This window comes from Callithrix jacchus, chromosome 5 (genome assembly GCF_049354715.1).
Source record: "Callithrix jacchus isolate 240 chromosome 5, calJac240_pri, whole genome shotgun sequence".
NCBI lineage: Eukaryota > Metazoa > Chordata > Mammalia > Primates > Cebidae > Callithrix > Callithrix jacchus.
The window spans coordinates 67,180,904-67,208,595 of record NC_133506.1 but is presented as its reverse complement, the minus strand read 5'-3'; the positions used below and the strand labels follow the sequence as shown (position 1 = coordinate 67,208,595).

Sequence of the window (27,692 nt, the reverse complement as noted above, 5' to 3'; positions counted from 1 at the left end):
GGAAGGTGTTAGTACTCCTGCGCTACCGAGCATGGCCAAATCAGATTTTAAAGAAAACTCAATCATCTTTTTTTTCGAGACAGTTTCGCTCTTGTTGCCTAGGCTGGAGTGCAAGTGTGATCTCTGCTCACTGCAACCTCCACCTCCCGAGTTCAAGCAATTCTCCTGCCTCAGCCAACAGAGTAGCTGGATTACAAGCGCCTAGCACCACGCCCGGCTAATTTTTGTATTTTTAGTAGAGATGGGGTTTTGCAGTGTTGGCCAGGCTGGTCTCAAATTCCTGACGTCAGGTGATCTGCCTGCCTTGGCCTCCCGAAGTGCTGGGATTACAAGTGTGAGCCACTGCCCAGCTGGAAAAGTCAATAATTTGAAACCTCTCATTTTAAAAATTAAAGTATGGTACCCAGTAATACATTTGCTGGGTGGCACAAGTGAAACAGGTCTGTGGACCTGGTCTGGCCAAAGTCTGCAGAAACCAGCCCTTAAATTCTTTGAGGCTTGTTAGAACAAGACAGAGGAAGAACGTGCAGTGGGACCCTGACTGCCCTGGCTCCCAGTGCTGGTATGCCCTTCAGGACCTCAGCCACCCCACTCACATCCAGATGAGTGGCATGCCCTGGTAATGGAGAAACATGGTGCCTGGGAGACCTACCTGGCCCTGGGCGGGCAGGCGTCTTACACTACCCAAGAGGGCTCCCTGGTGCAGTGTGGGGTCAGCATGCAGCCACCTCGGGTCAGCGAACTCCACAACCTTATGCGCTTCTTTACGTGAGGGGAGCAAGGGCACTTGGCTCTGAAGGCCAGCACACCTGCCTTCTGTATAGCAAACACTCAGTGTGCAGAAAGGAACAGGAGTCAGGTTTTAATTCAAGATACAGGCCCCTCGTGCTAATCTTGTAGAAAAAACTCAGTGGACTGAAACTCGAGTCATATACAAGGCACGTCCTGGGACCCTCCCCTCCACCACAGAAAGGATGACAGCTTCGGGTGGAGGGAAGGGGGTGTGAGACGAGGGTTGTGCCATACGGATTGTGCAAGGTGGTCTCAAGTACAAATACTTGCCTGAGGCTCCCGAACAGGCTGGAAATTGGTGAGCCTCAGGTAGGGGTCTGGGGAAAGCAAGTAGGGGCCTGGCCTCCCTCCAGGGGAGCTGGTCGCTCTTTGGCAGGCCTAACAGACCTCTAAGGCACAGACCAGTAGCGGGAGAGAGGTGTGTCCTGTACTCCAGATGCTGGGTAAGGAGTAGCTGGGTGTGCTCGGATGGGGCTCATCTGACTGGAAGGTAGAGGTAGGAGAGAGCACAGAAGAGCGTAAGCCACTTCAAATGTCTCTCCAAAAACTCGGAAGGGAGTTACTATGCTAATCTGCTGGGCGTGAGTCCAATCCAGAACCGATCTGGTGGACACCTCGGGGCTCAGCAATGCTCTGGGTAAGGCCAGCTGTTAACTGCAGTCATGGGCGCTCAGTTATGTAGAAAGAGTGCATCAGGAAAGTGGCCTTCGGAGGAAGAACCCCACGTCCAAGCCCAGAGTCCTAACCTGAAGTCTGAGCCCCTCTACCAGCACCTCTGAGTCCACTGGTCGGCGCCTGGCTGCTTGGTCTGTGGGAACACAGTGGTGGCAGCAAAGTGCCCTTGGCGCTCCCGGCTGCAAGGTCAGCCCTTCAAGCTGCTCCCAGACACGCTGATAGTTTGGGGCAAGGCCTTCGGCTGCAAGCTCATTGCCCAGTCCTGCCTGAGACAGCTGCCAGAGCCTGTGCGCGCTGCCTGGAGCCTTAAAGAAAAGAGAGATGGTGGCATCAAGACGAAGGCGCTGCGTGCCTGCCTGGGGAGGCCTGGGGTGGGCACAGGTGAGGGCAGGCTGCTGAAAGGCCTTCAGCCCCGAGGAGCAGTGTGCTCCCTCCTTCCGAGCACTGAGTGGGCCCTGAGTGCCAGGACCCAGCCACTTCTCCAGCCTTCGCTGTGTGGGGCCTTCCCCACCGGGCACGAGGCCTGGGGCTGTGTACACTGGGTCCCTGGGTGCTAGTTGAGCTGGTCGTACCCCGGTCTCTTTCTGTACAAACAGAAATGCTGGACGAAGAAGATGATGTCGAAGAAAATGGAGAAGAGGCCAAGTCCAAACTTGGTTGGGTCTCCGAAGATCAGCGTCCACTGGTCTGTGAGCAGCCGGGGACGGAAGCTGGGGTTAGGCTGGCAGCTCTGGAAGCAGCTGGAGCAGGTGGTGGGAGGTGGGAGTCCCAGAAAACCACAAATCCACCAGCTACAAAGGCCCCTAGTGGGTCTGTCCGTGGGGGCGGCTGGGCTTGGATCCCAGGCGGGGGTGGAGGCTGGCGGAGGGCCCTGGGGGCACCGTGGCTGACTCACCGTTATTGTAGGACTGCAGAAACATCTGCAGGAGGCTGAAGCTGCCCCCGGTGAAGTCCAGCAGCACGTTGCCAATGCTCCAGCCCTCGGTGCTTTTGTAGTGAAAGTTCATGTAGGCCTGGTCCAGATGGACAGACAGATGGAGGGCGGTGAGGAGGCGACTGCCTCCTGCACCTCGTGACTATCCCTCCAAACAAGAGCGGTTCTCACTCCTCCCACTCGGGCCATGGCTCCAGGGAACACAGTGACCTTTGGGCTATGACAGGCCTCTGCCAAGAATAGTTTGGGTGGTCCTGGGGGCAGGGGCCGCATTTGCATGTACAGCAAGCAAAGCCCCCCCGCCCCGCCCCGCCCCCCACAACTCCAGCGGAGGCAGGCCAGATGCCGCCTTCCCGGCTCCTCCCCATCCCCGGGCACAAGGCTAGTTTCCCAGCAGCTATGATTCTTCTCACCTCCAGTGAAGGCTGTCCCCCCTCAGCTTGGATTTCATGCTATGCTTAGGGACTGAGTGGGGAGCCGAACTGCTGGTTTGGAAACCCAGCTCCATCACTGGAGCTTGCTGCCTTGGGGGAGCTACTACTTCTAGCCTTAGTTTCCCCATCTGTAGAGTGGGTTAACTCCCGCCGCAGGCCCGGGCGGGCCTTCCTGGGTCTGGGAGGTGGGTCTGTGGGGGATGCGCCCCAGTCTGACCGCCTGTGCCCCACATCCTCCCACGCCACAGCACCCTGTGTGTCCTGTGCTGCCACCTTTCCTTCCCCTAGCCACGCAGCAGCGCCCTGTGGGTCCTCTGAATGCTGCGACCTTCCCTCCCGGGTGAGGCAGGTCAGCCTCCACTGCGTCCCCGTCTGTGTACTGGCTCACCCTCTTCTGTACCCGCTGCTGCCCCTCCAGTCCTGGACAATTCCAAATGCCTCCAACTCAGGGACCTGCCTCCCCAGCTTCTTGGCCCGAAGCCTTCCCACCCTCAGGGACTGAGCCCCACTTCCCCAAACCGTCCCCTCCTCGGAAGCCCTCCTCAGCTCCAGGGACCTGGCCCCGGCCTCCCGGCTTCAACACCCTCAGTACTATTCCAGCAGCCCGTCCCCTCCCTTATCCCGCACTGTCTGGCCCCCTCCTCTGTGCAGGCTGCCCAGCCCGGAACGCCGCCGCCTCCTTGTCCACAGAACTCAGTCCTGCTTGCCCTGAGTGCAGCCCTGCCTCCCCCTCTGAGCCCTGTCCCTCCCAAGGCAGAAAACACGAGGCTCCCAGGGCTGGGGACACGGAACGGGGCTCCTCCCTCTGGGAATGGGGTGAGTTAAATGAGGCTCTACATCCCTGGGTGCCGCAACTACAGCCCGACCCGGTCCCAGCTGTGCTGGCCCCGAATCCCCGGGTCTGAGGACGGCTGCGCTCCTAGAAGGGGCGGAGCTCTGCACAGGAGGTTCCCTCCCACCTCACCTCTCCAGTCTCCACTGTGGCCCCCTCGGGCTGCCCTTGCTGTAGAAATGGAGGCAGTGGTGGGGGCAGAGCCAAAAGTATCAGGAAAGAATGCGGTGTGGGAAGGGGAACCACCCTCACGACGTCTGATGCTCAGGGGAGCATGGGGTCCCGGGAGCCTCCCCTAAAGACCTCATGTGACTCCAGCCAGAGGGAGAGCAGCAGGCTGGCTTCCCCATGCCCTGCTCCTGCTGGGTTACCCGACTCCCTGTGGCTTTCCGTCCTGTCTCCTCGCCCTGGCAGGAGCAGGCCGCACAGGAGCAGGCAGCACAGCAGGCGCACAGGAGCAGGCGCGCAGGAGCAGAAGCACAAGAGCAGGCCGCGTAGGAGCAGGCGCGCAGGAGCAGAAGCACAAGAGCAGGCGCGCAGAAGCAGAAGCACAGGAGCAGGCGCGCAGGAGCAGAAGCGCAGGAGCAGGCGCGCAGGAGCAGAAGCGCAGGAGCAGAAGCACAAGAGCAGGCCGCACAGGAGCAGGCGCGCAGGAGCAGGCCGCGCAGGAGCAGAAGCACAAGAGCAGGCGCGCAGGAGCAGAAGCACAGGAGCAGGCGCGCAGGAGCAGGCCCCGCAGGAGCAGGCGGCGCAGGAGCAGGCCGCGCAGGAGCAGGCGGCGCAGGAGCAGGCCGCGCAGGAGCAGGCGCGCAGGAGCAGGGTCCGGACCGTGTACCTCTTGCCCCTCCCACGCCGGCCATGTGAACTGGACCCCGGAAGTACCTGTGGAAAATACTTGACCAGCGTGACCGCGAGCTTGATGTAGGAGAAGCAGAAGAGAAACTGCAGCCACGTGGTCACCCCCACCACAGTCACGATCATGGTGAGGAATGCAAAGAGCCACGCCAGCACCAGGAAGCCGATGGCGGGCCAGGACACTCGCTGACCTCCATGCTAGGGGCAAGAGGAGAGGGCAGAGATGCAGACTCACACAGAGGACGCCTGGGCTGAGCAGGGTTGGCTCTGGATAGGTCGGGCTTAGAGGGGGGCAGAGGCTGGACCCTGGCCTTGAAGCAGCCCCTGTGAGGGGAGCCTGCACTGGGGTCATGGGGGGAACATCTGGGTCACAGAAAGCATCAACACCCAGGCAAGGTCCCATCCCCACACCAATCACCCCTTCTCCTCGCTGGGGTCTCCGCTCAGGCCACTGGGCTCTCACGCTCCCGTCTGCTTTGTTCCCGCCCGACAGAACTGGGCACCCCTCCACTCACTCGGGGGAGGAGGGTGGTGGAGACAAGGGCTCCGACCTCTGAGACCTGGTGCCTCTCCCGGCCAGGCACTGCCTCATTCCCCAAGCCGGAGGCAGCCCAAGGATCTGAGGAATCTGTCCCCCAGCCTTGCCTTTTCCTCAACACGGCCCCACAGCATTCCTTCACTCTCGCTTCACACCAAAAGCTAAGACTGGAAGGTTCACGCAGGTGGGACCAGACAGCACCCGGCTGGCCATCCAGTGTGAACTCCCTGAGAAGTGAAAGCAAAGCTGTCCCAGCATCAGTCTCCCGACCCAGCCCTGGCACAGCCCTGCCCTGCTGACACCCACGGCCTCCAGCAGCCAGGCTAACCTCTGGCTGCACTTGGGGCCCTCCTGACACCCTGAAGCCCAGCTGCACCCACCTGCTCAGGGTTCCTCTCAAATGCCCCCCGCCTCCGTGACTGGACCCCTGTAGGAGCTCACACTGGTCCCGTCCCTCCTCCATGGGAACCTCACTCATCCTTGAGGGCTTGGCAAGTGTCTTCCTCCACTCTCCTCCCTCCTCCCTGGTGGGGCTCAGGGCCTTGTCTCCTCCATGAGCTGTCTGCTCCTCTGCGCGCAGCTCTTGGCCTGAGTCTGATCACTGCTTCTCCCTGAGTCCCTTACCCCAGACTCTTGGACTCTGAGGGGTGTGTACTATGCCCACATGGGCCCTGGCCGAATGAACACACACCCTTCTCTTCCTAGGGTCTGCCATGTCTTGTGTCAAAGGTCAGGTGGGTGGCGGGTGTTGGCTGGGCAGCCTTTGGGGGCCAGGCCTGGACTCACCTCGTACAGGCAGCACTGCATGATGACGATCAGAGTGAGGACAACGGCATGCAGACTGAAGAAGACGTCGTTGCTGTTGACGGGGTTCACTCCATTGGGGTATTTGAGGAGAAACTGCTCCTGTTTAGCGGGTGGGGGAAGCTGGGTGGTGAGGGGCGCTGGGCTGCCATGCCGCAGGGGCAGGGCTGTGGGGCAGGTGAGGCCATACCTTGACGTAGGGCACCCAGAGGAGGCTGATGTTGAACACACTGTAGGCCACGAAGCCCGTCAGGTTCAGGGCCACGAAGTCAAAGCTCAGCCCGACGACGCTGCAGAGGGGTAGAGGGTGGGAAGGGGCATGGCAGGGCAGGGTGAGGATGGCGCCACTGCAGGGAATGGGAGGGACAGGCTTCCGGGCCACGGGGAAGGAGGGCTCGGCCCTTTTCATGCACGGCCCTGTCCTTAGGTTCCTCCTGCTACCACCATGGATGCCACCCAATCCCTGCTCTTGAGCGCCACTTCCCTCCTCCCTCCCTTCCTCCCATGCTAAGATCTCTCTGCTCCTCAAGTCCTGGCTCCAGAGGGAAGTTGGAAGGCCTGCTGAAGAAAGCATCCCCCTCCCGGCTCTCTGCTTCCACCCCTCAGGAGGCCCACGTGGCCCAGGTGATGGCAGGACAGCTTGTGTCCTCACTGCACACGGATGCAAGTCAAGGTGGGACCACTTTGTCTCCAAGGCTGAGTACACGGGACTTGTCACTGCAGTCCTCTGGGGCCGGATGGGCCTGAGCAGAGCAGGGAGGACTTCCCCCTCCCCTGGCCAATGTCCACTAGACTAGGGAGCCCTGTTTTGTTTCACAGGGAGGGGCTGACCTGGGCAACAGATGAAATGCCTGGCGCTGGAGTCCCTCCCAGGCTCTCTGAGCTTTCCCATCAAGAGAGCTTTCCAGAAAGGGCAAGCAGATGGAAGGGCAGAGGGGGATGTCTGAGGCTGCACCATCCCATCCTTGCTGGAACGCCCTGCTCCTAAAGGTGCCAAGACAGCCTGCACACAGGCCCAGCCGGTTACCTTTTCCGCCTCCAATTCATGACCACCTGAGGATAGAAGGAGATGGACCAGGCCACAAAGTAGATCCAGCCAATCACCTGGTTGATGATGCTGACGGCGCTGCTGCGGATCACCAGGAAGCGTATCCGCGGGCTGGAAAGGGGTTTGGACCCGGATGAGCTGGGCTTCCGCAGGAAACCCCCACACACCCAGCACGGCCCGATTCTTGTCATGTGAGACCTGCACACGCTCACGCCAGCCTACCTGGTCTGATTGGAGTGATTTCCATGCAGATAAATTGTAACTTGTCCAACATTTTGGGATGTCACTTGAAAAGAGGAATTTGTCACTCTGGGAGGCACCACAACCTGTTAGGAAGACTGAGCTTCAATCCGATGCCGTGTAGAGTTGCAGAGGGCCCTGCTGGCGTCTAGCTCCATGCTACACACCAGGGAATGAAGGAATGCATCACCCACAGCCCCACCTTCCTGTCCCTCCAACTCCCTGTTCACAGTGTTGCCCAGGTTGGTTTTGAACTCCTGGGCTCAAGTGATCCACCCGCCTCAGCCTTTCTAAGACCTGGGATTACAGGTGTGAGCCACCACACTTGGCCGAGACTTTTTTTTTTTTTGGTGAGATAGGGTTGTCTCCTCCGTCACCCAGGCTGGAGTGCAATGGTGACATCTTGGCTTACTGCAACCTCCACCTCTGGTTCATCTCCTGCCTCAGCCTTCCAAGTCCCGAGTAGCTGGGATTACAGGCGTGTGCCACCACGCCCAGCTAATTTTTGTATTTTTAGTACAGATGGGCTTCCACTGTGTTGGCCAGGCTGGTCTCAAACTCCTGACCTCAGGTGATCTGCCCCCCTCGGCTTCCCAAAGTGCTGCGTGTGCCACATCGCCTGGCCTGGGTGTGACTTTCTGAGCAGAGGTGCGGATTTGTCCTCCTGCCCTCCTCTGGCTTATCTCTGAGGGAAGGAGGAATGGCTCTTGTCCTCTCACTGAGCACGTTACCCCCCACAAGTTATTCAAGCTCTGATCTCAGGTTGCTCATCTGTAAAATGAGTTAACAAAATTGTCTACCTTGGCTGGGTGAGGTGGCTCACGCCGGTAATCCCAGCACTTTGGGAGGCTGAGGCAGGTGGATCACCTAAGGTCAGGAGTTCAGAGACCAGCCTGACCAATATGGTGAAACCCTGTCTCTACTACAAACACAAAATTAGCCAGGCACAGTGGCACATGCCTGTAATCCCTGCCACTCGGGAGGTGGAGGTTGTGGTGAGCCGAGATCGTGCCATTGCACTCCAGCCTGGGTAACAAGAGTGAAACTGTGTTTCAAAAAAACAAAAAAAAGTGTCTACCTTTCAGGGCTTCCATGAATAACATGATGTCCAGAAAGGCGACAGCACAGACCCTGGCACGCAGCAAGCTGGGCCACTGTGCTACGCAATACCATCACTTCTACTTCACTGCCACGAGGCTCCTCAGTGTCCACAAAAGCTCGTCTGCCCTGTGCCCAGCCTGGCTGCCAAGTGAGAAAGCAGAAGCAGGGCACAGACGAGACACTTGGCACAGAGGGCGTTTTCACCCTGCTTCAACATTTAGCAAATGCTCTGCTTCCAGAAAATGCAGCTGGGGGCCTGCCTGCAACATCCGATCTCCCAAGCACTCCTCCGGAGACTTTTTTTTTCTGAGGAGAGTTTCACTTTTGTCACTCAGGCTGGAGTGCAGTGGCACGATCTCAGCTCACCGCAACCTCTGCCTCCTGGGTTCAAGCAGTTTTTCTGCCTCAGCCTCCCGAGTAGCTGGGATTACAGGCATGCGCCACCACGCCTGGATAATTTTTGTATTTTTAAGAGAGACAGGGTTTCACCATGTTGGTCAGGCTGGTCTCAAACTCCTGACCTTAAGTGATCCACCTACCTTGGCCTCCCTTAGTGCTGGGTTACAGGTGTGAGCCACTGCACCCAGCCTTTCCTGAGGCTCTTAAATCCCCCTGGAGTGGTGGAGAAGAGGATGATATTCTTACTGAACCCCACTGTCTTCCCTGGTCCCCAGCTCCTGTGCTCCCTGGATAACACTCCACCCATCTTGCAGGTACTGTGAGGATCTGGCTCATTAGATTGCAGTGGCTACTTTTTTTTTTTTTAAAGACTAGCCAAGTGCAGCAGTGAGAAGCGGGGAAAGAGTAGAACAAGGAGTTTGATATGTAACTGACTGTCAACAATCAGTGGAGGTAACTCACTACCTTCAGACCAGCCAGCTTCAGCTTCTTAAGAGTCAGGGTCTTGCTCTGCAGCTCAGGCTGGAGTGCAGTGGTACAACCATAGCTCACTGATCACTCCAACTCCTGGGCCTGAGCGATCCTCCCACCTCAGCCTCCTGAGGAGGTGGGACAACAGGCGCTCTGCCGCACACCGGAGCAGCTTCCTAATGAGGACCTCTGAAGGACTGCCTCCTTGTTCTTAGCATTAGAAATCAGGGGCTTCAGCAGAACAAGTGAAATGGCATGGCGGCTGCTGCAAAGCCTGGAGTCCAACGTATGGTCTGTGTCCTGCAAGCTACGTCTTTACAATACGTGCCACTCCTGGCTCTGTAATTTTCCTGTCACTCACTTTTTCTTATTTTTAACAGATAATCCTTGTAGTGTTGCTTGCACATCTGTTAAGTGGCCACTGAATCCCTTCTGGAACTAGGCAGGGAGAAAATCAATAGACTGACTGATATAACACAGAATGAAATGATCATCGCTGCCTTTCACTGAGTGCTTCCTATGTGCTACGGATGACCCTAGACATTGTCTTTTTAAGATGGAGTTTCACTCATCACCCAGGCTGCTGTGCAATGACACGATCTTGGCTCACTGCAACCTCTGCCTCCCAGGCGCCAGTGGGTCTCCTGCCTCAGCCTCCGGAGTAGCTGGGATTACAGGCATGCACCACTACCACCTGGCTAATTTTTGTATTTTTAGCAGAGATGAGGTTTTACCATGTTGGGCAGGCTGGTCTTGAATTCCTGACCTCAAATGATCCACCTGTCTTAGCCTCCCAAAGTGCTGGGGTTACATGTGAGCCACCGTGCCAGGCCTCTTACTGTTAAAGATTTTTAAAAAAAACTGAACTATGACATATAGGTAGAAAAGTACACACATCACAGCTTGATGAAAAGTCTACAGCCTGAATGCATCCAGCTCCCAGATGAAGAAATGAAACATTCCCAAGTCCTCAGAAGCCCCCCTCGCTCCCTCCAGCCTCTCCTGGCCCCGAGGGTCACTGCTGCCCTGACTGACACTGTGGATTTGCTGGATCTACTTGTGCTTCATGTTTAAGAACTCCTACGGTCCAGGCTTTCTTGGTGTCAGATTTCCTTTCCTTAATATTATGTTTGCCTTACCTGATCTTCAGAAGACGATACTTTCGCCAGGTGTGGTGGCTCACATGGATCACACCTGTGATCCCAGCACTTTGGGAGGCCAAGGCAGGCAGATCACCTGAGGTCAGGAGATTGAGACCAGCCTGGCCAACATGGGAAAACCTTGTCTCTACTGAAAATACAAAAATGAGCCAGGCCTAATGGAGGGCGCCTAAAATTTCAGCTACTGGGGAGTCTGAGGCAGGAGAACAGCTTGAATCCAGGAGGCGAAGGTTGCAGTGAGCCGAGATCATGCCACTGTACTAAAAAAAAAAACCTCCAAAAAACAAAAAAACACGAATACATAAAAACAAAAACATGACTTTGACTTAGATATCTGGCCCTAAATGAAGCAATCAGCATGTTTCTCCCAGAGTCTGAATTTAATCTGAATTTTATCAAAGGGCTGCGCTGTTAGAACCCACCGGCACTGCATGTTAGCCTCACACCCTGGGCAAGAGGGGAGCTGTAGGGAACGGTGCTGTCTAATGAGGTGTTCATGGTGGGAGGAGACCTCCCTCTCATGCAAGGTCCCTTTGGCTGGATGCTCTGAGACCCTGCTCTCAGCAATGCTGTATAAAAATACAGCTTTTTATTTTTATTTTTCATATTTTAGAGACAGATTCTTGCTCCATCATCCAGGCTGGAGGGCTCTCTGCAGCCTTGAACTCCTGGGCTCAAGCGATTCTCCTGCCTCAGCCTCCCAAGTAGCTGAGGACTTCAGATGCACATCACTGAGGTAAGCGATGCTATATTTTTCAGATCACAGATTCCCACATGCTTGAGGCAGATTGTGTTTCATTCCTGTATGCTTGCTGGGGGGCTCAGAGCTGATCTGCAGCCCATCTCTACAAGCACCCCGAGCCTCACCACGTGGTCATAACGTGCCTCATGGATATCGATCTCATCCCTGCATCCTCATCCTGCCTCCACCAGCTCTATTAAGGTATAACTGACAAATAAAAAGTGGGTATATTTGCAGTACACAAGGTGATGCTTTGGTAGATGCATACATTGTGAAATGACTAAATCAAGCGAATTAACATATGCATCATCTCATATACTTACCTTTGTGTGTGTGTGTGGTGAGAACAGGAGTAGCTAGGACCACAAGTGCAAGCCACTGCACCCAGCTGTGGTGGGAACATTTAAGATCTCATCTCTTGGCAATTTTCAGTATGCAATGATGCATGACCATTAACTGTATTGCCACATTGTACGATAGCTCTCCAGATGTTATACATCCTGACTGACTTGCATTCATCTTGGTTTTTAAACCCTTGGTTACCACCTCCCTTATGGATGCTTTCTATCCAATTGAATAACAACTGGCTCAAACTCTCAGTAAGGTGGAAGCAGGGTACACACAAACAGATACATGCGTAAAACTACCGCTATTAGACCACACGACCTCTGGCACGGGGTTTTGGAATCAACACCCAACCAGTGGTGTCTCAGAATGGGGCTTCACAAACCTTGATGTGGACTCAAACCATCTGGGGATCTTGCTAGGCTACGGACTTTAGGTCAGTAGGTTTGAGACGGGCCTGAGGTGCTGATTTTTAAGTAAGCCCAATGCTGCTGGTTCTCGAATGCCCTTTGAGTAGCCAGGCCTTAGAAAATCATAAGGACTTTTCTATTCTTTTTTTTTTTTTTTTTTTTGAGATGGAGTTTGACTCTGTCGCCCAGGCTAGAAGGCAGTGGGGCTATCTGGGCTCACTGCAATCTCAGCCTCCTGGGTTCAACTATTCCTCCTGTCTCAGCCTCCCGAGTAGCTGGGATAACAGGTGTGTACCACCATGCCCAGCTAATTTTTGTATTTAATTTAGTAGGGATGGAGTTTCATCATGTTGACCAGGCTTGTCTTGAACTTCTGACCTCAGGTGATCTGCCTGCCTCGACCTCCCAAAGTATTGGGATTGCAGGCATGAGTCACCGTACCCAGCCAAAAATCATGAAGAACTTTTACATTTCCAGAACCGTTTCTGCCTCAGGTTTCTCACTATCATCTTCTTAATTCCATCTGATGGCATTCAATCCTCATCCCCAAGAAGACCAACGAAGCCGAAACTATAGATTTCCAGGATGATGGAACAGGGACCGCCTAGATCTATTGCCACCAGCTCTTAACTAAAATGTGTGTTTTGTTACCTAGCATTTCCCTACCCATCAGTTAACATTGGTTACTTACTTCATCGGGGAGCTCAAGGATAGTAATATTTTTGGAACGAAATGTGATTTCAAAAGTGATCACCAGGGTTGCATTTAATGGTGGCCTGTGGAGGACAAGAGTCTAATTACTGCTGAGAAGCGGAGGCAGGGAGAGCTCAGCTAACCCTCTGGATTTCACAGCTGGCCTTCCAATCTCATGCAATCGGGTTTAGGAAATGCTAGTGCTCCACCCAAGGGGTAGCTAGGTGGAAATCCTGCTCTGTAGGCTTTCCAGTGTAAACCAGGAGACCAGATGTCCGTCCCTTCAGGGCAGGGTGAGAAGAGAAGAAAGCAAACGGGATGTAATGACAAATGAGGCCTCTGGGGGCCCGGGACTGTGGCTTCCTGGAGGTTGTGGGTTCTGAGCAGGGCCCTGTGTGAGGGCCAGCGTTAGACTGGAGGAGGAGCGAGCTCAGGCAAGGCAGGGGGAGGGGGCAGTGCATGCCTGGAAAGCTGGGACAGGCATCTGACTGCAGAAGGCTGGGAGCCCCTCCTGGGCCCCAGCTCTGGGGTGAGGAGCTTGGAGTTAATTTGGAAGGCAGTGAGAGGCCTCTCGGGGACCTGGAGAGTTGTGGTAAGAGGGTGACTTGTGACATTTGCAAGGGAGGAGGTGCAGAGACAGGAGGAGGTAGGGGTAGGAAGGGCAGGCCAGCTAGGGTTTTGGTTTCAGGTCAGACCTGGCAGGAGAGGCGAGGAAGGGGGAGAGGTGTAGAGAGAGGACAGGACTCTAGGTCTTCATCAGGAAATCCTCATGGCCGGGAGGCAAGGACAGGGCAAAGCAGCTAAGAGTAGAGAAGGCAGAGGCAGCCTCCTGGTGCCGACCAGCCTAGGTCATGATGCTTGTGCCCCAGCCAGCAGAAAGCAGCAAAGAGACTCCCACGCCAGGCCCAGTGTGAGTGGCGTCACCCGACGCGGCCACTTCTGCTTCGCAGAGCAACCTCAGAAGTACCGTCCAGCAGCTCAGCCCCCTACCCCTTGGCCTTCAGGAATCTCTTCAAATATTTAGTCTTAGAATCGCTTTGAAGTCTGGCAACAACTGCTGGTCACGCAGAACTCTTCCCATGCAGGGAAAGGACCCACGTCTCTGGGAGAAGCACCCCTTCCTTCTCCTCCCAGGGCAAGTCAGGATTCAGGGTGGGGTCAGCCTTTGTGATCCCACCCTGCGGCCCAGGGCTGCCACTATCCCTTTCTCTATGGTTTGTCTTACAGGTAAGAGGCAAGAACAGTGCATCTGAAATCTATCCAGACTGAGCCGGGGTCAACCCTGTCCCAGCTGCGGGGTCTGAGCAGGGCTGAGCGCAGCGCCAGGCCTGGGAACTTACTGCAGGGTGATGCTGACGTTGGTTGAGCTCCCATTTTCCAGCTTTACAACGGGAGGAACAGTGAGGCTGACAGTTGACTCTGGAAGGACCAAAATCAATAACATGAGGCGCCAGGTCAGAGCTCGGTCCACGACAGGACACTGGGCCGAAACCCCCGACATGTGAACTCCTGAGCACTGACTCCCTGACGAGCCCTATTCTGCGATGGGCTGGCAAACACGGGCCCTGGTGAGGTTCTTTCCCCACCTGCTGCCAGAGGCAGAGGCAGAGGCACTCCAGCCTGGGCAACAGTGAGACTCTGTCCCAAAAAAAAAAATGATTTTTGTAGAGATGGGGTCTCAGTATGTCGCTCAGGCTGGTGTCAAACTCCTGTGCCCAAGCGATCATCCCTCTCTGGCCTCCCAAAGTATTGGGATTACAGTGTGAGCAAATGCCAGGGCCTCCTCCCCTCCCTGCAAGGACAGGCTCTGAGAGTCTTCGGCTGAGTTACTCAGAGATTGTTAGAGAACATGGAGCCCAAAAATCACCACAAAGGAATCCACGCATGATCTGGAATGCAAAAGGCAGCCCTGAACCACCTCTTCAGATGGAAAGCGCAGCACCTCCTCTGTTCATGGCGTCAAAATGGCCCTGAAGAACGGGACCAGCCCCTTTCCTGCACGAACAGACACACAGGGGCCCAGCTAATGAGTTTCTAAAGAACCCTCTGGGCTCCCTGACTCGCCCAGCTCCCTGGCTCTGGTCCCTTCCTAAGGCTATCTGTGCAGGGGCTGGAAAAGGAAGGGTGAATAGCTGTTTCAGTCTCAGATTTCTCCTCGGCTTTAAGGTGTTATCTCAGAATAAAGATGACAAACCGGCCCCTGGATGAGGGGGAAGCAGGTCTGGGTCTTAGAAATCCATCCTAGGGCCAGGCACGGTGGTTCACGCTTGTAAAACCAGCACTTTGGAAGAGCAAGGTGAGAGATCACGGGAGCCCAGGAGTTGGGAGACCCTGTCCCTACAAAACATTTTCTTAAAAAAAGAAAGAAAATCATTTTTCGAGGCCAACTAGCCCAGAGCACCTTGGTGGCAGGAGTGAGTCAGCCTCCTCGTGCTTCCAGTATTCTTAGGGCAGCCTGGTCCCCACCCCTGCTCCCAGGCGTGCTGGAGGCCCTACACTACACCTGCCCGTCTCACCTCCCCCACCTGACTGCCTTCAGAGTTACACACAGCCTAGAGGTCATGATCATGGTCTAGGCTGAGCAGGGAAGCAGGTGCATGACTGTGATGAAGAGGATACTTGTCATGGCAGAAGCTGTCAGCAGGCGCAGCTGTCGCCCAACCAGACCCCTGCACTCAGACCCCTCAAAGGCAGATGAGTTGGGATCTGAAATTTTACATGCTTGGGTTGGAAGGAAACTTTTTTTTCCAAGATAGTCTTGCTCTGTCACCCAGGTTGGAGTGCAGTGGCATGATCTTTGCTCACTGCAACCTCTGCCTCCTGGGTTCAAGCAATTCTCCTGTCTCAGCCTCCCCAGTAGCTGCGATTATAGGCATGGGGCACCATACCAGCTAATTTTTGTATTTTCAGTAGAGACAGGGTTTCATCATGTTGGCCAGGCTGGTCTCAAACTCCTGACCTCAGGTGATCTGCCCACCTCTGCCTCCCAAAGTGCTGGGATTCCAGGCATGAGCCACTGTGCCCAGCCCAGAAGGAAACTTAGTTACCCAGTTCAAACTCTGATTCTCCACCTCAATATTCCTACTTGGTAGTTTCTCTTCTGCAACCCGATCTCTGAGATCACAGGCTGAAACTTGCCCTCCAGGCCAGGCTCTGCTACAGGGAGCCTCTCAGACTCTGAGAGCTGCCTTCTCCATACTCAACACACGGGAATGCAGATGCAAGCTGTGTCCCAAGCCTGTAGGTCCCTGGGTGGAGACTTCCACAGGCCACCATCTCCAGCCCTCTCTTGGCTGGCTGGGCTCCTCAGAACAGGATGGCCTCCGGCCCTTGCAGAAGCCAAGCTGCTACAGGAACAAAAGGCAGGCCCTTCCTTATGTGGAGCCTCAGGGCCTGTAGCTGCTCTGGCTACCCTACCCTTCTTTTTCAGGCTCTCTGCTCTGAGGTCATTCCGAGGCTTTCATCAGGGCTTGCATAGCTGGGATGGTGCAGGACTTCCTGTACTGCCAGCTCAGTTCTGCCTAGAGCTGAGGACCGTGCCAGATAAGCAAGCCTAGAACCTGCCACTGCTCAGGACGGGATGCTGAAAGGGATGCCAGGCAGCCAGCCAGGCCTCTGGGTCCCAAGGGCTGTGCTGGAGGTAGTGGAGGTCTAGGTGAGCGGAAGATCCACATGGGCACAGAGCTCCTACCATCTTTGCATTATAAAATAGGAGGTTGTGGGCAGTGACTCACGCCTGTCATCCCAGCACTTTGGGAGGCTGAGGCAGGTGGATCACCTGAGGTCAGGAGTTCGAGACCAGACTGGCCAACATGGCAAAACCCCCTCTACTAAAAATACAAAAAATTAGCCAAGCTTGGTGGCGGGCGCCTGCAATCCCAGCTACCCCGGAGGCTGAGGCAGGAGAATCGCTTAAACCCAGGAGGTGGAGGCTGCAGCGAGCTGAGATCATACCACTGCACTCCAGCCTGGGAGAAAGAGCAAGACCATCTCAACAACAAAATAAAATACAGTAAGAGTTTGTGAACTCTCCAAGAACCAGATCAGAGAATGTTCATTTCCCCCTTCTTTAGCACCACAGAAGACTGAGGTGCTCAGTAACTGAGATACTGGGCTCCAAAGTCACACAGTTCCATCCTGGCTCTGACACTTCCTAGCTGTGTGACCATGGGTAAGGTACTTACCCTCTCTGAGCCTCCATTTCCTTATCTGTAAAATGGGGAGAATAACAAGCCCTATCTCAGAGTCACTGTGAAGATAAGATGCAGCCATGCTGGTAACCTGTTCTCCGCAGCCCAGATGCTAAATAATTGTTGCCGTTATTATCATCACAACTGCAGGGCATTCTTACAAGGTGGGAGGCAGTTAGGAAGCTGGCCCCAGAAACTTGAAATCTTTACATTGTATCAGAATTACAAAATGAGTCTTGACATCATGCTAAGTTCCCCCTAAAGAGAATCTGGTTTTTTTGTTTGTTTGGTTTTTTTTTTTGAGACAGGGTCTGGCTCTGTTACCCAGGCTGGAATCCAGTGGTGACCTGGAGTGGTCATGGCTCACTGCAGCCTCGACCTCCCAGGCTCAAGTGATCCTCCCACCTCAGCCACCCAAGTAGCTAGGACCACAGGCATGCGCCACCATGCCCAGCTAATTAAAAAAAAAAATTTGGGGCCAGGCGTGGTGGCTCATGCCTATAATCCCAGCACTTTGGGAGGCCAAGGCAGGAATACCACTTGAGGTCAGGAGTTTGAGAGCAACCTAGGCAACATGATAAAATTCTGTCTCTACTAAAAATACAAAATTAGCCAGGTGTGGTGGCACGCACCTGTAACACCAGCTACGTGGGAGGCTGAGGCACAAGAATCACTTGAACCCAGGAGGCCGTGGTTGCAGTGAACTGAGATCACGATACTGCACTTCAGCCTGGGCGACAGTGCCAGACTCCATCTCCAAAAAAAAAAAAAATTTTTTTTTTTTTTAAGTAGAGATGGGGTCTCACTCAGGCTGGTGTCACACTCCTGTGCCCAAGTGATCCTCCCTCTTTGGCCTCCCAAAGTATGGGAATTACAGGTGTGAGCCACCGTGCTCGGCTAGGTTTTTAAAATTAATTCTTATAGGCCTCTCGCCCACTCTGCACCTCCAGTACCAGCCCCTGTGCTACACTCCTAGCTCCCATTTTCTAACTGTACAACAGTGAGAAGCAGGCATTATTATTTCTATTTTAGATTTCGGGCAACTGTGTATTCTAAGAGGAAAGGAGTCTTACCACACAGCTTGAAAATGGTGAGGGCAGGACTCAAACCTAGGCCTGTCTAGTCCAAAGCCCAGCTTTTGCCACGAGGCTGCACTGCCCCAAGATTCCAGCCAGAGAAGTCAGAGACAGACAATTCTGAAGGCCAGTCATCTCACCTGTGGTCCTTAACCATTACTCCCCAAAGCAAAGAGAAGAAAGAAACAGCAAAGGCCGAAGAAGGTTGGAAATCCAGTTCCTGTGACTTGATTTGATGGTGGCTTCGATTCTTACTTTGTTTCTTTTTTGAGATGGAGTCTCACTCTGTTGCCCAGGCTGGAGTGCAGTGGTGCGATCTCGGCTTACTGCAACCTCCACCTCCTGGGTTCAAGCGATTCTCCTGCCTCAGCCACCAGGCACGCACCACCATGTCCAGCTAATTTTGTATTGGTAGTAGAGATGGGGTTTCGCTATGTTGGCCAGGCTGGTCTCAAACTCCTGACCTCAAGAGATCCACCGACCTCGGCCTCCCTAAGTGCTGGGATTATAAGCATGAGCCACTGTGCCCTGCGCATTCTTCTTTTCTAATGGCATTCAGGAAAGGAGGCAAAGTGATCTCATGCAGCACAGATCCTATGCGGGTCCCAGCTTTGTTACTTTCTAGCTATGTGACTTGGGAAAGCCTTCTACCCTCTCTGGGCCTGTTTCCCCTCGGGGTAACTGGGGTGGTGGTAGCTGGATTTTCTGTTTTTCTCTTAGGGGAGGGTATTAGCATTACTAATGGGGCTTTAAAGTATGTGTGTGTACATCCGGGGGACACAGACACACTCCAGCCCCAGTGTCACAAAGTCTGATCCAGCAGGGTGGGGACGGGGTTCTGACACTGACATCTGCATTGAGAAACACCGGGCTCCAGGGGCTGAAGGACCTTCCTTTCCCAGAAATTGCTTATCTGCAAGGTGTGACGACAAACATCACTGACTGTTCAACAAACCTGGAAGAGATGATGAGGTGGCCACTGTTTCTTGAGGTTCAAGACCTCAGATAACAGCGGGGTCTAGGCTCCAGGGAGGATTTGCACTATCTGTCAAGGTTCACTTGACATGTGAATTTAACATGTATCTAATTTTTTGTATTTGACCCAACAGACAAGCTAAGGATCAAATTAATGGGCCCAGTGCCCTTGAAGTGCTAAACATGGCTCTTTCCGGAAGGAATTCCAGAGATGTTTCGGGCAGTGGGAGAATTGCTAGAAGGGCACCGGCCTCAAACAGGCCAGCGCTGAAGGTCAGTCCTCCTACGAGGACGTGTAAACTCCATCCCAAGTGTGCTCCATGTGACCACTAGCCCTGCTGGGCTGCTGCACCCTGTTCCTCAGCCCCCTCTAAGGGAAAGGATTTCTCATCTTACAGGGGGATGCCGGGCAGACTCCCCAGGTGATCTGTGCCACCTCTTCCGCTTCCGTGGTGTTTCCCAGGACCCAGGACTCTCTCTTCGAGGTCCACAGGGCAGGGGCGCAGCCATTCTTTTTTTTTTTTTTTTTTTAAAGTCAGGGTCTCACTGTGTTACCCAGGCAGGAGTACAGTGATGTGATTATAACTCACCGTAGCCATGAACTCCAGAGCTCAGGTGATCTTCCTGCCTCAGCCTCCCAAGTAGCTAGGACTATAGGCACAAGCCACCACACACAGCTAATTTTTTTTACAATTTTTTTTGTAGACATGGGGTTTCACTATGTTGCCCAGGTTGGTCTCAAACTCCTGGCCCCAACAGATCTTCCTGCCTCGGCCTCCCAAAGCTATGGGATTACAGGTGTAATCGCTCCAGCCTCAGCCATTCTTTAAGACATTACCTCAGGTTGTCCGGCTCTGCAGTCTGACTCTGAGAACCACTTGTTCACTTTGATACAGTAAAGGCACAGATCCAGGGCAGAAGGCCACTTACTTGTGGAACTATCTGCTTCTTTGTGAAACACCTGGATTTCAGACCTGGGTCTGCCCCACCACCCCAGTGGCCACATGGCCGAAGGGCAGACAGAGATACATGGTCTGCACGCTACTAAATCCTTAGCAACAAACAGGTCAGACTACTCCTTTCTCCAGCCACCATTTCCCTCTTTACAAAGTTGACGTGCCATTTCTATACTTACCAGATTTCTCTATGAGCTTCAGGGGGAAAAGGATAAAAACAGTCAGCCAATTCCTTGTCATATTTCCCAATTTCTCAGAACTAGAAAGAAAAACAGCAAGAGAGAAGCTCACATGACTACTGAATCAGCTCAGGTCCCTGTAGACAATCCACCCTCTGGAACCATGGCAAGGGACAGCTCATAAAGGACTCCCACTTCACTGCCCTGACCTCACAGGCTTTGCATCACAGCCTCAGGACACCTAGAGAGGACTTATCTTTCTTTGATATACGGGAAACAGGCTCAGAGCAGCCGAATGGGTTGCGTAAAGTGCCCTCCTGAGGAAGTGAACACAGACCTGAATTTTTCCCTCTTCAACTGCTTTTTGCCACTTAGCAGAAAGAAACAATGCAGTTTTACTGGCTTGAGATTCTTTTCCTCCAAAAATTATTAAAATTGTGGTCAAATATTTGACCTTGTAAACCTACCAATCTCAAAAAAATCAATTTCCTTTCCTATCCTGGGATAAGAGTCTAAGGGCTGAGGATACCAACTGACCCTTAAGACTTAAAAAAAAAAAATTCTTTTTTGAGATAGAGTTTTGTTCTTGTTGCCCAGGTTGGAGTGTAGTGGCACCATCTCGGCTCACTGTAACCTATGCCTCCTGGGTTCAAGCCATTCTCCTGCCTCAGCCTCCTGAGTACCTGGGTTTAGAGGCATGCGCCACCACGCCTGGCTAATTTTGTATTTTCAGTACAGACGGGGTTGCTCCATATTGGCCAGGCTGGTCTTGAACTCTCAACTTCAGGCAATCTGCCCGCCTCAGCCTCCCAAAGTGCTAGGGTTACAGATGTGAGCCACCATGCCCAGCGAGATGTTTTCATTTGACAAGTGTCACCATTCCAGGATTGGCTGGGGTCACCTCACGAGGAGGGCGTGGGGAGGGATGAGCCTAGAGCAACTTCTTGGCTTAGCATGGAAGATGGGGTGCTGCATTCCTGTATCCCCAACACACAACACAGGCGAACCGTGGGTCAACAGCAGGCAGACCAGCATGGATTTCTGTAGCTTGGTCTCTACACTGCCTCGGCACACAGTGCTCAGGTCCTCCCACCCTGACAGCTTCCCAGGGCTCCTGCGAACCAGCCTGGCCAACATGGTGAAAACCCGTCTCTACTAAAAATATGAAAATTAGCCAGGTATGGTAGCGTGCGCCTGTAATCCCAGCTACTAGGGAGGCTGAGGCAGGAGAATCGCTTAAACCCGGGAGGCAGAGTTTGCAGTGAGCCAAGATGGTGCCGTTACACTCCAGCCTGGGCAACAAGACTGAAACTCTGTTTCAACTTTAAAAAAAAAATCCGATTGATAATGACATACAAGTAGTGGCTTGTGAAAGCTACAAGATGGAAATGAAGCATCTCCTGACAACAGGCTCTGCCTGGCATGCTCTTCCTATGTAAGTCCTAACTATCTCCCCGGCCTCATTTGGATGTCACATGTTTCAAGAAACAGCCATTCAGTCCCTTCCCAGGAGCAACTTGGGGCTGGAGTCTCCTGTGGCAGCTCCCCTCTGCCAGGGATGAATTGTTGGTCCTGTCCTCTGTTCTACCACCTGGAACTCCCTGGGTCTCCTGCTTCTGGAGAGGGTATATAGTGGTAAGGGCTGTGTGCACTGGAGACACTCTTGAACCTGGGTTTGCATTTATTAGTTATGTAACCTTGTGGTGGTCAACAGGGACGGTGGTAACTACCTCATAGGACTTAAATGAGGAGATATAAAGCATGCATTGTCAAGTGAGACTAAAATTGGCTGGGGGTGGGTTGGGCACCATGGCTAACGCCTATAATCCCAGCACTTTGAGGCCAAGGCGGGCGGATCACCTGAGGTCAAGAGTTTGAGACCAGCCTGGTCACCATGTGAAACCCTGTCGCTACTAAAAATACAAAAATTAGCTGGGCATGGTGGTGTCTGCCTGTAATCCCAGCTCCTCGAGAGGGTGAGGTAGCAGAATCACTTGAACCCGGGAGGCAGAGGTTGCAGTGAGCTAAGATGGAGCCACTGCACTCCAGCCTGGGAAACAGAGGCTGGAGACTCCATCTCAAAAAATAAATAAATAAAGGAAAAAACTGACTGGGGGTTGGGGGAGGGGGTGGTCAAAACAGCTATTACAATGGTTTGTGGTCACATAAACAAAAACAGGGTGTACCAGCGGTATTAAATTTTACGAGAGGGGGTGGGTAGGAATAGCGAGGTTGAGAAATGATGGTATAATGAAGTGGCTACCTCTGTTGCTCAGGGCGCCGAGCGAGCTCCCACAAAGCAAGGTTATCCTCCTCGCAGGTACTGGAAGAGGTAGGGCTCAGGTCCTCCCTTCGTCCAGCGTGAAAACCCGGAGGGGAGGGTTGGCTCTCGCCCTGCTCAGCCCCCCGGAGCCCCGCACTCCGCGCGTCCACCGGCGCTCCCGCAAAGGTCCTCGCAGCGTCTCCAAAGCAATCTCCAAGACTAAGCAGAAGGGAAGGGCTGGGAACCGCACCCACCTGGCAGCCCTCTGTCCCGGCCACCGCCGACCCCCGCCCGGGCCCTTCCACCCGGGGCATGTCCGGGGTCGCGAAGCCAGCACTGGTGGCAGGGAACGGAGCCCGGCGCGGCAGAGGACGCTGCACCGCGGAAGGCTGCCCCGTCGACCTGCTGCGCCCCGCCTGGGAGACGCGGGAGGCCGCGCCCGCTCTCACCTGAGCCCCCTAGGCTCGAGGACCCGACCTCGCAGGACTCAGGAGCCTCGCCAGGTGCAGCTCCCGAAAGTACCAGGTTCCCGGGGCCGGCTGGACTTTGGAGAGGCGGGTCCGCAGTCACTTGACCTCCGCCACCTGATTCGCCGATCGCGGCGAGGTGCGCTCTGGGATTTGTAGTTTCCACGCGTCTTAGGCGGGCAGAGCGCGGCTGGGTCGAGGCGGGGCGGGGTTCGGGGCTCGGGAGTGAGGAAGGATGAGGCCGCTGCCAGGGACGCACACAGAGGCTCTTGGAGCCGCCAGCGCCTCTCGGCTCCTTTAGGGAGAGGGGGTCAAACCGCGCTCCAAGGCGCGGAATCCTGAGCCCTGAGGGGCGGGGCCTCCTTTAAGTCCCGCCTTCCGCCTCCTCTCCGCCTATAGCAGAGCTCGCCTAGAGGGGTGCGTGGAAGCCCGCCTCCTCCGACCAATGGGAAGACGAGAAACCGCCAAGTTAGGTGTGACTGAAAGTTTGGCGGGCGAATCCCCGTCCCTTCCCCGCCCTCCCGGGTGAAAAGCGCGGACCGGGTTGGGGGACGGCTAGCTGCAGACTGGAGCTGCGCGGGTTGGGGCGACCATGGCTGCGCGCGGGATCACCCTCGGCATTGACTTGGGCACCACCTCTGTGAAGGCAGCTCTGCTGGGGGCCGCGCCCGACGATCCATCCGGGTTCGAAGTGCTGGCGAGCTGCGCCCGCGCTGCGCGGGCAGAGGCGGCGGCCGAGAGCGTGGTGGCCGGGCCCCAGGTGAGGTAGCGCCCCGAGGCCGCGCCGCCTCCGGGAGCCTCCTGAACGCCTCTTCCTACCCAGGAGGCCTCCCTGACAGCCCTTCCCTCCCAAGAAGTTTCCATTCCAGCCTGTCCCCAGCTTCTCCAGGGGCCCCTGTCCCTCTGCCTGCAGCCGCTTTGTTCATGATCCCTGAAGTCTCCTCCCGGAATCCTTCCCACCTGCTGGAACCGATCGCCCCCCGCCCCGGCCTTCTCCGGACACTTGGGCTTGGCGCTGGATCCCTGTGCTCTCCTGTCCCCTGACCTCGGAGGAACTGCCCTCCTGTGTGTGGAATGACACAGGCCTCCCTCTCACTCTCTGTGCCCTCTGCTCCTCACACCTGCCCTGTGACCTCAAGTTCAGGATTCAGTGTGTTGCCCAGGGCAGAGTCTATGTTTTCTTCCGGAAATCAGATGCAGAATCAGGCTCATTTCACAGAAGCAGAATGAAGGACTAAGAAGCCCTTGGTCAGCCAAAGTCCGCCAGCCTCAAAGGCCGAGACATGTTGCAGGAAAGACACCTTAAGAGCAGATAGACATTTTTTAAAATGTCTTAAAACTTTTTTTAAAAGGGTGAGGTTGATAATTATACACTACAGCTACTAGCTTGTGAAACCTACAAGGTAGATAAATGGACGATTTCAGGATTGTGGGCTCTGTTGGGAGCTGTAGGTGAAAAGATGTTACTCTTCATTGCTGAACTCCGTTAATTCCTTAAAAAGGAAAACTGAACTGTGATCAGTTAATTGACAACAGAAATTAATATCAAGGGACTTTCTGTGTAACCTCATATGACTTTTTTCTGGGCCTCAGCTTGTTCTCTGATTTAAAATAGGCAGCCCCTAAGGCCCCTTTCAACTACAAACCTTGGTTTTCTGAGGCAAGACTCCCAAGACTTTTTTTTTTTCTTTTTTGAGACCGAGTCTCCCTTTGTTGCCCAGGCTGGAGTGCAGTGGCGAGATCTCAGCTCAGTGCAACCCCCTGAGTTCAAGCGATTCTCCTGCCTCAGCCTCCTAAGTAGCTGGGATTACAGACATGCGTCACCATGCCTGGCCAAGTTTTGTATTTTTAGCAGAGACAGGGTTTCACCATGTTGGCCAGGCTGGCCTCGAACTCCTGATCTCAAGTGATCCGCCCACCCCAGCCTCCCAAAGTGCTGGATTATAGGCATGAGCCACCTCGCCCAACCGAGCTTTGTTTTTGCCAAGCTCTTGCCACATACCTGGACACAGTTGTTTAGGGTTCAGAGCCCATTAGGCTTAGAAGCATTTCTGAGGCTATGGATTTAGGAGCACTTTGTATTTACATAGAAGCTTTCAAAATGAGTTTGGTTGGGGCATCAGGGCATACTAGAAGGAGTCTCACTTAAAGGACTATGAATTGGTGGCAAAGTTGGCTCTGACCCTGGCGGGGTGAGCAGGAGAGCTGGGACTGGGGAGAGTAGGCTCAGGCAATGCCCCTTTCTCTTAAAATAGGGCAACTTTTTTTTTTTTTTTTTTGAGACAGGGTCTCGATCTGTCACCTAGGCTGGAGTGCAGTGGTGCAATCTCTGCTCACTGCAGCCTCTGCCTCCTGGGTTCAAGTGATTCTCGTGCCTCAGCCTCCAGAGTAGCTGGGACTGCAGGTGTGCACCACCACGCTTGGCGATTTTTTTGTGTTTTTAGTAGAGATGGGGTTTCACCAAGTTGGCCAGGCTGGTCTTGAACTCCTGACCCCAAGTGACCCGCCCACCTTAGCTTCCCAAAGTGCTGGAATTACAGATGTAGCCACCCTTCCCAGCATGGCCACTTCTTGAAAAGGACTTTTCTGCAGTCCTGCCCACTCCCCACCCCCAGCTTTCAGCAGGCTGTTCTGTGCTTACCAGCTCACCTTCTTCGCCACACTTGCCTAAGTAAGTGCTTAGCAGAGGCCAGTCATTACCCCACCCTCACCCCACGTAGGAATTGTGCTCTGGGACGAACAGCACTGCTGTGATTTCGTCTGCAGCAGGATAACAGGGTTTCTCAACCTTAGTGCTGCTGACTTTCTGGGCTGTGTAGTTTCTCTTGTGGTGAGAAGTGTCCTGGGCACTGCAGAATGTTTAGCAGCATCCTTGGCCACACTAGATGCTGGCCACACTTGCCCCTCTTCCCCAGATGTGAAAACCAATGTCTCCATGTTGTCAGATGTTCCCTAGGTGATAAAACCACCTGGAGTGGGAACCAGTGATGTATGGTAACACCTGTGGCAGGGTGCGGTGGCTCACGCCTGTAATCCCAGCACTTTGGGAGACTGAGGCAGGTGGATCACTTGAGGCTGGGAGTTTGAGAACAGCCTGGCTAACATGGCAAAACCCCATATGTACTAAAAATATAAAAATTAGCCAGGTATGTTGACACACATCTGTAATTTCAGCTACTCAGGAGAGTGAGGTGGGAGAATTGTTTGAACTCAGGGGGCAGAGGTTGTGGTGAGCTGAGATCATGCTGCTGCACTCCAGCCAGGGCAACAGAGTGACACTCTGTCTCCAAAAAAAAAAAAAGGCTGAGTGGGTGGCTCTCGCCTGTAATCCCAGCACTTTGGGAGAGACCGAGGTAGGCGGATCACTTGAGGTCAGGAGTTCGAGACCAGCCTGGCCAACATGGCAAAACCCCATCTCTACTAAAAATGCAAAAATTAGCTGGGTGCGGTGGTGTGGGCCTGTAATCCCAGCTACTTAGGAGGCTGAGGCAGGAGAATCAGTTGAATCTGGGAGGCAAGATTGCAGTGAGCCAAGACCATGCCATTGCACTCCAGTCTGGGCAACAGAACAAGACTCTGTCTCAAAAAAAAAAAGGATTAAATGAGATAGTGTATATTTTTCGTCATATTAAATTGCAATCTGGTGTGTGTGTTTCACATTTACGTCTCAGTTCAGACTAGCCACGTGTGGCTTAAGTTTTCAGTATTGGACAGTGCAGGTCTAAACAAATGTTTCTTCCCAGAACCTTTCTTCTTCGCCCATACCCCCATGTCCCCACCCTGCTCTTCTTTCCTCCTTCTGGGGATCCTGCATAGCCACCTGGCTCCTCTGCCTCAGTCTTTCACTTCCTCTTGGCTGTGGTCTCTGTTTCATGTAGAATCCTTGTCGGGCTCTGGGGCGGCTCCCTAGGAAAAGGCTGTGCTTCCTTTGCACTCCTTGCCCATCCTACCCCTCCTCTCTTCCTTCTTTCTCTTCCCTTCTTCCTGCGTGTTAGGAGCCAAGAGCTGCCCCGACCAAGGCCAACCAGCTAACAGGGGCAAATGAGAGGTTTTCCCAGGAGGGGAAGGCAGCCTCCCTACAGGGAAGTGAGAGGTCTGAGAACTCCACCTTTGGATGCCTTTTCAAACTTAACTTTGCTAGTTCCTCAAAGAGCTGACATTTCTTGAGAGCTGGGTCACAACTCTCTTCCTCTTGTTCTCTTCTGAACTTTCAGTGGATTCTTCTCGTTTTTTTTTTTAAGGTGGAGTCTTGCTCTGTCCCCCAGGCTAGAGTGCAGTGGCATGATCTTGGCTAACTGCAACCTTCACCTCCCTGGTTCAAGCAGTTCTCCTGCCTCAGCCTCCTGAGTAGCTGGAATTAACAGGCGTGCACCACCGTGCCTTGCTAATTTTTGTATTTTTAGTAGAAACGAGGTTTCTTCATGTTGGCCAGGCTGGTCTTAAACTCCTGACCTCAGCTTATTGGCCTGCCTCAGCCTCCCAAAGTGCTGGGATTACAGGTATGAGCCACCATACCAGGCCTCTTCTAATCGTTAAGTAGAAGTTTATTTTGCAATTTTGTTACCTGAAAGGGATCCCAATCCAGACCCCAAGAGAGGGTTCTTGGATCTCGCCCATGAATTCCGGGGGAGGAGTTGGTAAAGTGAAAGCAAGTTTATTAAAGTAAAGATTTAAAGAATGCTGCCTGAGCAGAGCAGCCCTGAGGACCACTGGTTGCACATTTTAATGGTTGTTTCTTGATGATATGCTAAACAAGGGGTGGAAATTCATGCCTCCCCTCTGTAGACCTTCTAGGGTAACTTCCTGACGTTTGCCTGGCATTTGTAGGCTGTCACGTTGCTGGTGTGAGTGTAGCGGTGACAGTGACCAGCAGTCATTCTTGTCGCCATCTTGGTTTTGGTGAGTTTTGGGTGGCTTCTTTACCACAACCCATTTCATCAGCAAGGCCTTTATGTGTCTTGTGCTGACCTGTTTCCTTCTGTGACTCAGAATGCTTGACTGTCTAAGTCACAGAGGGAAATAGGTGGTGTAACCCAGCAGGTCTCAGCCTAATTTTACCCAGCCCCTGTTCATGATGGAGTCGCTCTGGTTCAAACACCTCTGACACCTTGAG

At 53.8% G+C, this 27,692-nt stretch overlaps 4 protein-coding genes and 1 long non-coding RNA gene across 7 annotated transcripts in view; 4 read left to right on the top strand and 1 right to left on the bottom strand.

Moving 5' to 3' along the window:
• Positions 1-837: 837 nt before the first annotated feature.
• CTNS (cystinosin, lysosomal cystine transporter) lies at positions 838-22,676 on the bottom strand. 2 transcript variants are annotated; one of them, XM_002747836.6, is made up of 13 exons: positions 22,562-22,676; positions 22,113-22,331; positions 19,850-19,929; positions 13,814-13,892; positions 12,472-12,556; positions 7,135-7,238; positions 6,892-7,023; positions 6,055-6,154; positions 5,847-5,966; positions 4,550-4,720; positions 2,363-2,480; positions 2,040-2,154; positions 838-1,772 (listed from the first exon to the last, which is right to left on the bottom strand). In XM_002747836.6, exons 3-13 carry the CDS (start codon positions 19,908-19,910, stop codon positions 1,655-1,657), a joined length of 1,203 nt encoding a protein of 400 aa, XP_002747882.2. In that variant the 5' UTR covers positions 19,911-19,929; positions 22,113-22,331; positions 22,562-22,676; the 3' UTR covers positions 838-1,654. The 2 variants fall into 2 exon arrangements, with proteins under 2 accessions (XP_002747882.2, XP_035155358.2); XM_035299467.3 differs by lacking the exon at positions 2,040-2,154.
• On the top strand, positions 3,521-4,592 carry LOC144582542 (uncharacterized). The gene is made up of 2 exons (XM_078372516.1): positions 3,521-3,651; positions 4,082-4,592. Exons 1-2 carry the CDS (start codon positions 3,647-3,649, stop codon positions 4,590-4,592), a joined length of 516 nt encoding a protein of 171 aa, XP_078228642.1. The 5' UTR covers positions 3,521-3,646.
• LOC118153675 (uncharacterized) lies at positions 10,843-14,699 on the top strand. Its single transcript, XR_004743107.3, has 2 exons — positions 10,843-11,019; positions 13,701-14,699. It is a non-coding gene; the product is annotated as an uncharacterized LOC118153675 (long non-coding RNA).
• A 460-nt stretch (positions 22,677-23,136) lies between the features above and the next one.
• Positions 23,137-27,692, top strand: part of TRPV1 (transient receptor potential cation channel subfamily V member 1) — a 68,722-nt gene continuing 64,166 nt past the window's right edge. The window contains exon 1 of the mRNA XM_054255632.2: positions 23,137-23,339. The gene's annotated coding sequence lies outside the window, so the exon portion shown is untranslated. The remainder of the gene's footprint in view (positions 23,340-27,692) is intronic.
• SHPK (sedoheptulokinase) overlaps positions 23,137-27,692 on the top strand; it is a 30,144-nt gene continuing 25,588 nt past the window's right edge. For both annotated transcript variants that reach the window (XR_008481445.2, XM_002747835.6), the window contains exon 1: positions 23,137-23,339. Coding sequence is in view for 1 of the 2 variants with exons in the window: in XM_002747835.6 (XP_002747881.2) it covers positions 23,172-23,339 (168 nt within the window). In the remaining variant the exon portion in view is untranslated. The remainder of the gene's footprint in view (positions 23,340-27,692) is intronic.